Source organism: Temnothorax curvispinosus, unplaced genomic scaffold (assembly GCF_003070985.1).
Source record: "Temnothorax curvispinosus isolate PA1 unplaced genomic scaffold, ASM307098v1 QBEX01018505.1, whole genome shotgun sequence".
In the NCBI taxonomy this organism is placed as follows: Eukaryota; Metazoa; Arthropoda; class Insecta; order Hymenoptera; family Formicidae; genus Temnothorax; species Temnothorax curvispinosus.
In genome coordinates this window covers 1-9,194 of record NW_020228285.1, presented here as the reverse complement: position 1 = coordinate 9,194, position 9,194 = coordinate 1, and the positions used below count along the sequence as shown (strand labels likewise).

Below are 9,194 nucleotides of genomic sequence, written 5' to 3'. Positions count from 1 at the left end.
GGGCAGCCAAACGTATGGAAATTTTACAGAGATATAATAATAAAGATCGGAGCAAAAATTTCAAGAAATATATATAAAACTGGAAATACATAACATTTTAATAAATAAAATAAGAATAATCGATTTCTATTTGACGAATCGACAAACGCGAAGAAATCTGAGAAAATATTGTCTTATATGGATTAATTAATGTTGGTTTTATTTTACAATTGTCATTTTAAATAAGATGTAATAACATTCTATCGTATCGCATAGTGAGCGAAATATCAAATAGAAAAAAATTGGTAAAATTTATAAGATATCCCAATTAATTGTAATTATTTATTGGGTTAGTCGCGAGCTCTCTCGATAAATACGCTACTGCTTGAAGAAAATAAAAGCCGATCGAGTGCCCGGCAGTGCCATTGCCATATGAATTGCCATAATTTATATCAGGAAGTATGCCGCGTTGCTTGATGAAGTCCATGGCGCGTTATCATAAGACGAACAATTCGAGCGAAAGTATATCTTCATCTTTTGTCGATATCTTCTTTACGACAATTTTCTGCGGACCATTAAAATTATTCAGGCCTAATGTACATCCAGACGAGCCGAGCTTCATTATCGACTATGGAATATCCATGGCATGTGCCCGACACGTGTCTCTGTAAGAGTATCATTGGAATTACGAATTGCTCGCGGTCGTTACTTCAACCTTGACTATTGTCACAATAATAATAAACGGTAGGCTGCGGATATCCATGCCGGGATCGAGTCTCTTATCTTCACGTGATCCTCCCGAGAGTTTTGCCGAATAAATATATAGATTATCAAAAAATAAATACCGAGAAGATACATTTTCAGGAGCCATACAAACGCAATAGGGTTGTAGCTAAATAAATGTGCAACAGAATTTTTACGTATCTCTTTTATTTCTCGTTAAACAATTATACCTTTCCATTTATTCTGCTGACTGAAGAGGAAGGAAGAGAAATGTTAATTTTTCTCGTTAGACGCAAGAAGGACGTACTTCAAAACTTGGAGATTAATTACTAACTGTCGATATGTTTAATACTTAAATTATATATATATATATATATATATATATATATATATATATATAAAATAAAATATTTGTATATAATTGTTAAAACTAACTATTAACAACATAAAAATTTTATTCTGTATTATATTTTACAGAGTATTATATTAAATATTTTACAAAATTGTAAAAACAATATTATATTTTTATGACGTATTACGATAGATAATTCAACGGATAATTCATGTATGAGAATATACATAATGTTGATATAAATGTTGATGTTGATATATTATAAATGAATGTATGTACAAATTTTTTATAGCTTATAGTCTTGTATAAAAATTACATCATGCTTGAGCATGTTGCAAATTTGAAATAGAACATGCAAAAACAATTAAGAATAAATATATTTTACATAACAACACTTTATATAGCCATATTTTACTTTTCATCATTTACCCAATACCCATGAGAATTTTAACGACTTCGATTCTAGTATTGTCCGTTTGAAAGCGGTTTCCAACATCGAAAATTCTAGTAATTCGGACAATTCGTATCTACTGTTTGAGCTCGTGACCGGCCGGACAGAACAAACCAACAAGAAGAACACTTTTAGATTGGAATCCAATAAAGATGTAACAAATATCAAGCTTTCTCAGCATCTTGATTACGAGAGTAACACGCAATACTCATTAATAGTGAGAGTACAAAACAAGTATCAGTTATATAGCTGCTGAAACGGTGGTCGATATCAAAGTTCTAGACATAAATGACAACATTTCGGTCTTACGTAATATCAAAAGAGGAAGCGTGTTAGAGAACGAACCCCGAGGAGTTCCTGTGTTGCAACTGCGAGCCATTGACATTGATGGAACATCCGCTAATAATCAGGTTAGCTACGAGTTGGAGAACTTCAAGGACCTCTTTGCCATCGACCCGCAAACTGGTAATATCACCACGTTAGTGACATTCGACAGAGAAGTCAAAGATATATCTACAATGTGAAAATAATAGCAACGGATAATTCTCCGAGTGCCTTGTTCAGAACCGGCAAGCACTATAAAGGACAACAGGTGTTCCAAATCGAAATTGCTGATAAGAACGACAATCCGCCTCGCTTCACCCGGCAGTGACGAAATGCGTAGGCTAAGAAATATTCACGTTTGATACAGATATTGTAGAACATGGCTATACATAACGTAACCCATTTGGTATACTTAACGCATAGCGATTATGAATAAGTATATCCAAGTGTCTGATTGTGAATTACGTACATAATATCTATATATACATTACATTTATAGGCACATTCACCAATAGCGTCTTGCTATTTATAATACTAAACATTAAGAAATGTTTAGTCATGTAAAACATCTTGTTAACTAACTAATAACTTTTTCATTTTTACACATTAACTCTTGAGATATTTCCCCGAGTGTAGTTGAATTATTTTAATTTGCGAAATATAGCAACGCGCTTTCTTTATCTGTCTCTTCGACATTCTTTTCCTCCGAGCATTCATCTGATCTCTGTGTGCTATATTCCATTGCAGTCTACAAAAGGATGTTGAATATTTAAATCTGTAATAACTTATTGCATCTGAATAGCGCTCTTAATTAATAGCTGTTTCGTGCATAATCGTAATCCACGTGGTTACACAGAAATTTAAATAATACGTATTGTGATTAGATAAATGTAGCTGTATACGACACAGTCGTAAGACAATGTCGCGCGTCCAAGTGTGAAATTACTACTTACCTTCAAAAATTTTTCATCGATAGGATTAACATATTCGTGCTGTCCAGAAGCTAAATCTGTGGCTATCGAGTTGAGTGTTACTTCAACCTCGTCGCTTCGATCATACGAGGGATTTTGGAAGCGAATGCTGTTGCAGCTATTACACAACATTGTACAATATTTTTATATGCGAGTAATAATTGTATATTACACTTAAAGATCGATTTCTAGTAAAATTTAACACTAAAATAAATTTGGGACGTACCTTAAATCGCTTGCTGATTTCGATTTTAATCTGTTTTTTTGATAGTAGTAGTAAACACATAACGCCAGAACACAAACTAACAATACGATTATTGTTATGCTATAAACGCCACTTGTATTCCGTGTATTCCTTGACGAGCAACTGCTTCTAGGAGCATGTTTCACCTCATTCATTGTCGAGCAAGTGCTATTGGACTGTATCGGTTGACCATCTGAACAAATACATGTTGCGTTGTCCTTCTTCAGAACGCACATATAGTCACAATACTTTCCGTCGCAAGGATTTTTACCTACCAAATAAATACATAATTTAATTTTACTTCGTAATTCTGTTAAGATTAATACGTGGATTTGGTTTCGAGATTATTTTTCTTAAATATTATATTTATACCAACCGGAAGGTTGTGTGGAAATATGATGAATCGCGAAATACTTGTGAATATTATTTGTGCCTAGATCTATCGTTTCGCACTGTCTTTTACCATACAGCTTACAACTTTGCAGTTGACCATTCGAGCCCATAAACCAGTAAAGCGACTGCTCATACATACCGATGCCTAACGGACGATATATCTTAAAAAAGAGCAAGGAATATGTTTACAAAGAGCACGCGAAATGCTTATATTTTATATAAAATGTTTTTGTTGTAAGAGAACGGATTGACATAATGAACCTATTAACATACATTTGTTAGTAAGAACGTGCTATTTTGGCTTCCATCCAAATTAGATGATTCAATGGTTCTCAGGTAACTGTCCGACCAATATAATTTAGATTTTATATGATCGATTACCATCCCGGTCACGAAGCCTGTATGAGAATTGATCATCTTTATGTCCAAGCCCATCATATCTGCTCGATATATTTTGCTGGACGGCTGGACCGTATCCCAAGTGATTTGAGTCCAGAATAGCAATCTACAATATCAAGAACGATTTTGAAGTCTAAAATTCTAATGTCATATTGATGTCTATTAAATTGACATAAGTCCGTTAAATAAACGACTGATAAAATGAGAAAACTGCAAATAGAATAAAAAAGAATTACTTGTTAATCGGGTCAACTATAAGGGACACTACTTTTGCCTTATTATCTTCTATCTTGACCAGCGTCGCACATATTTGTTTCTCCAAATCGCATACCTTCAATTAATTAATTAAATAAATATTCAGATCACGATATTCTTTTATTGACTTCATGTTGAAAAGAAGTTATATACCTTAATCGTATTCGGCCGGCCGTTATCAATGACATAGACGTTACCAGTAATCCAATCGACTGCGAGTGCCTGCGGATGCTCAACAATCCTAACTGTGCTTATTTTCTTCGTTGAAACGTTGATTTTTTTAATAGTGCCGAACTCATCTGCAATCATGTTTTTCCTCAATATTTAATCAGATAATGCAAAATTCTTTTGAAAGACGCTTCCAATCTGTTATTGGATGGGAATTCTTTGGATCTTTATGTCCTCCAGACATATTGTGTATTAATAATTGACTCGATACATAAGATTGAAACAAGAGACTAACCGCTACTCCAATAAGCAGTGTCGTGGATCGCGTTCACGTCGAGACCGCTTACACTCGAGTCCGTTAATGAATCAATTATTTCAACGAAGTGTAAATTAGACGAGATCCTCCTAATATCATTCTCACTGGCAGTAATGAATTCCATTGTCGGTCCTAAATAATTGTCAATGATGTTTATTACTTTAAATGACTTGCACAAACGTTTAATTAAGATCATTTACCGATAGCTCTGCAAGAAACTTGGTCATAACGGGGAATATATCCGTCGTAGCACGAGCATTCGTAAGAGCCCACAGTGTTTCGACAAATTTGCGAGCAAACGTCCTGTTCGCATTCGTTTATGTCCTCGCAAGAAATCATATCGGCAGCCAAGCGATATCCATCCTGACAGCCGCAAGCTGCGCCTAATGGTGTCTTGTAACATACACCTTTACAATAATTGTCCCTCCTCGTACAGGCGCTCTCTACACATAAAAATATAACGTATCTGTGAATAGCGTATATTAATATAGCGTTATATACTAATATACAAGATATAATTTTCTTAGATATATAATTTTCTGTCTCTTTTAATTCGTCAATATGTGGTAGTTTAAAACTGTATAATATAATAGTATAATATACGTGTATAATATAAGTATATTTCATAAACTTATAGTGAAGAAAAGATGATTTCCACGAATTTTTCAAAGGCAAAAAACACTCCGGATACTTTGTTAAATTTCTCATCAAAATGATATTTTTGGCAGGGACAGTTTTAATAGCGCAGGAAAGATTGACTACGTACGGCATTTTCCGTTTTCATCGCTACCGTCTGGACAATCTCGATTACCGTCGCATACTTTGCTGTATGGCAGACAAGTGCCGGCAAAACACTTGAATTCGTCACATTTGCCAGATTCGGTGATCATCTTTTTATTGCCGTCGCAGTCCTTCTCATCTGAATTGTCGCCGCAATCGTCGTCCTTGTCGCATACCCAAAACTCCCGAATGCACTTCTTATTGTCGCAGGCAAAATATCCCTCGGAACAAAGATTGCAATCGTGCTCGTCATCGTGTCCCGGACAGTCATCTACGCCGTTGCATCTGTAAAAAAAAATCAATGTACACAGCACATTTTTAGGATTGAGATTGTAGTTTTCTTCCAGGAAATCGCTGTGACTATTTGCCTGCGCAGCAGTCCGTAATTAAAAAAAAATCTTCACGAAAAAAGTTAAAATAACGTTCGAAAATGTTCGTACATATTGTTCACCGATCCACGCTTATATATTTTAAAACGATCGACTCACCTTACTTTTTTCGGGAGACATAAATTAGTGTTCAAACAGTGATACTCATTCGCGGTGCAATTAACCATGTAATTTAGTTCACTTGAGCAATGTCTCTCGTCGCTGCCATCGTGACAATCGTCGATGCCGTCGCACTTCAGCGAAAGAGATATGCAATTATCATTGGCGCATTGGAAATATCCATCTTGACATCGGTTCGTTGATATTGAACTGATATTGACGATTGGGTATTGTGGCTTACAGTGTGCTTCATCCAATCCGTCCATGCAATCGGGCTTGAATACAAACACGATTATATAAAATGATATTAATATATGTTGCAAATGAAGAAATCAATCAAAAAGCTTATATATTTTGGTAAGAAAAACGGTCGTTTCTACCCATTTTGTTCTGCAACTTCCTTGCAAGACAACATGTTATTAACGTTCGGTTTCTTTTCTTTACAGAACGAAGTAAATACAGCAGGTGCATTAATCGTATAAAGTATTAACATAATTGTTATCTACCAGGCCGTCGCATACGAAACTCTTCGGAATGCAATTACCCTCGTTGCACATGAATCTGTCTGTAGCGCACGTGCGCGATTCGCAATAATTAAATTGCTCATCGCTATAATCGCCACAATCGAAAACGCCATTGCATGCTTTGGCATCCAGTATACAAGTTCCATCGCGACATTGAAATTCATCTAAAAGAAACATACGTTAAGCGAATAAACGACTGTATGAGTTTGATCAAAATGCGTTCACAAAGAGAAAGATCACGAGTCTGTTCAGATATTCGTTCAATGTTTGCATTCAGATGCGATTACCCTTACAAAAATTTAATACTGTAAGTGTTTATTTGGCTAGTGATTAATTACTTATTTCAAGTATTAAAAATACTGTTTTTAATGATTTTAATACACAAAATATAAGTAATTAATTACTAGCCAATTAATGACTTACAGTATTAAATTTCTATAAGGGTAATAGATAAGATAGAAGAAGAATGCATGTGTAACGTGTTTGTCACTGTAATTACTTTTTCTGCACTTCGGTTTTTCGCAGTTCTCCTCGTCCGACTGATCGGCGCAATCAAAATGCGAGTTACAACGACCTTTCGAACTGATGCACTCGCCGTTTTTACACATGAACTGATCTTCCTTGCAACGTTTCCCCTTTTCCTTGCAATCTATCGTCTCATCTTCACCGTTCGGGCAATGCGCGACACCGTCGCACCTAAGTTGCAGATTCCAAAGATATTTATAATATTCGCGTCACATACGGAATCCATAAGAAACAGAATAATAAATATTTCTCAAGTTTGTAGAAAAAAAAAATTAAGTACAAAGATGTGGAAATTCAAGACAAGTTAGCCAATATTGATAAAATCGTATAAAGAATAACATATTAAAATGTGTCATAACTACTGAACATTATAATTGTCAAAGTATCGACAATCTCTAGATAATGAACCTATTATCTTTTATTTTGGATTATTATTTTATTATGGATTATGCATAAAAATGCTAATTAAACATACAATTGCTCCTTTTTTATGCACACGTTGTGCTCGCTGCATTTATATTCGTTCTTAGGACATTCATGATGCAAAATGCACGTACGATTGTCATTTAATGATAGCTCCATTCCGGGAGGACAAGCACAAATCTGGAAGTTTAATCATCACGTAATAATGATTACCTTAAATTTCTTCGACAAATAATATAGTATCGTGGATAAGATGACATCAAAGTACCAACGTTTTAATTGCATAGGCAAGGAGAGGTTATTTCAGTTAGTTAAAGAAAAATTGAATGCGAAATTTTCAAGATAGAAAAGGGCTTTTCAAGGGTAGGAAGACTTTTTGAGACACGGAGCTTTTTAGCTTTTTGTCTCAAAAATTTTCTATCCGATTTTGTCTTTAACCGACTCGAATAGCCTCTTCTTACCTTATGAGATCCTAGCATTAATCGAATAATTAGCACATGAATGTATCGCCCTCATGCATTGACTTTGCATACTTACAAATGAAGTAATGGAGGAAAGCAAACACACGTGTGAGCAATTTCCATTATTTTTCTGACAATCGTGCTCCTGTTTAGCATCTTTGCGCAAAGTTACCACAAGTGACATCATTGATCGAACAATAAGGCCATCGGGTATATCTAAAAAGATATCATTTTATTGACTATCCATCCTATGTGTATACATTCTACGTTATTGAACAAGCATTAAACAAACTCACGGAACGCAACAGCTTTATGGTTCGAAACTGCTTTAAAACTTGTCCAGTATAATGCCCTCGACGACACTTCAATCCAAAAAATATTGTCACCGGCGACAGTAAGACTTTTAGGCATCTTTAATCCAGTACGAAAAACATGCGTGTCTAAAAATTTGATGCTTGATATTATCACAATATTCGTATTTTTAGAAATAAAATATTGCAAATATACATATAATGATATATATGTCATAAAATGTAATTTATTAATTCAATAATATACATATATTTCAAAGTCTATCTCTGTGAAACAAGATCCAAAATAAAAATAAAAACTAGAATACAAACCGTTATTCGAGTAAGATAAGATGGAACCAGCATTCCGATCACTCAGAAAGAGTGTTCTACTGTCTCTATCGTAATACATTGATGGTACCGTTAGACCTGTCAAGTTCGTAACTAACTTTCTTTCACCAAGTCCGTCCATTCTCATTTCATATATATAAGAATCGCTATGCCAATTTCTGGCTGTTTTGAACAGTACGAACATTTTGCTACAATATATAATATGTAATATTATATATTATATATAACTGCTTTATTAACAAACACTGATCACCATCTCGTAAATGATAAGTATATAATCAATTTAACGCCGTACCTTTCTTCGGGCGCTAATGCAATAGATAAAGGATAATTTTGAAAATAATGAATGACCGTCATTGCCAAGGTTTTTACATTGTATACCTCGATAGATTTGTTTTGTGTGTTTGATATATACAAGTTATTGCCAATGTAATCAAATGCTACCCCTTCATATGCCGTATGGATTCTCATAATGTTTTCAAATGTATTGCTGACTGGATCATAGCGCATGACGTCTGATACAAGTCTGTTATTTAACCTTGTTTCCTTTTGTATAAATACCTGGCCTAAATAAGTTTTAATATTTAAAAAAAAGTTAACACCAAAAATCGATTGTTAAATCGCTGCCTGTAACATTTTTGGTAAAATAGCAATTCTATATACCAGAGAGCGGATCCGATAACATGTTCTGTACGTGGGATAGTGAATTTGAGATATTTGTCACTTTCGGCTTTCCCAACCATTCATGATAGTAATTTATAAATGCTTTGTCTGTAA

At 34.5% G+C, this 9,194-nt stretch overlaps 1 protein-coding gene across 1 annotated transcript; it reads right to left on the bottom strand.

Moving 5' to 3' along the window:
• Positions 1 to 1,187: 1,187 nt before the first annotated feature.
• Positions 1,188 to 9,188, bottom strand: LOC112468462 (vitellogenin receptor-like). Its single transcript, XM_025037659.1, has 19 exons — positions 9,081 to 9,188; positions 8,713 to 8,983; positions 8,400 to 8,605; positions 8,073 to 8,216; positions 7,853 to 7,992; positions 7,368 to 7,495; positions 6,867 to 7,063; positions 6,350 to 6,531; positions 5,844 to 6,118; positions 5,342 to 5,640; positions 4,776 to 5,018; positions 4,555 to 4,707; positions 4,245 to 4,390; positions 4,073 to 4,167; positions 3,711 to 3,942; positions 3,421 to 3,598; positions 3,027 to 3,315; positions 2,783 to 2,918; positions 1,188 to 2,577 (listed from the first exon to the last, which is right to left on the bottom strand). The coding sequence occupies exons 1-19, from the start codon at positions 9,100 to 9,102 to the stop codon at positions 2,476 to 2,478; spliced, it is 3,438 nt and encodes a 1,145-aa protein (XP_024893427.1). The 5' UTR covers positions 9,103 to 9,188; the 3' UTR covers positions 1,188 to 2,475.
• Between the last annotated feature and the right edge of the window lie 6 nt (positions 9,189 to 9,194).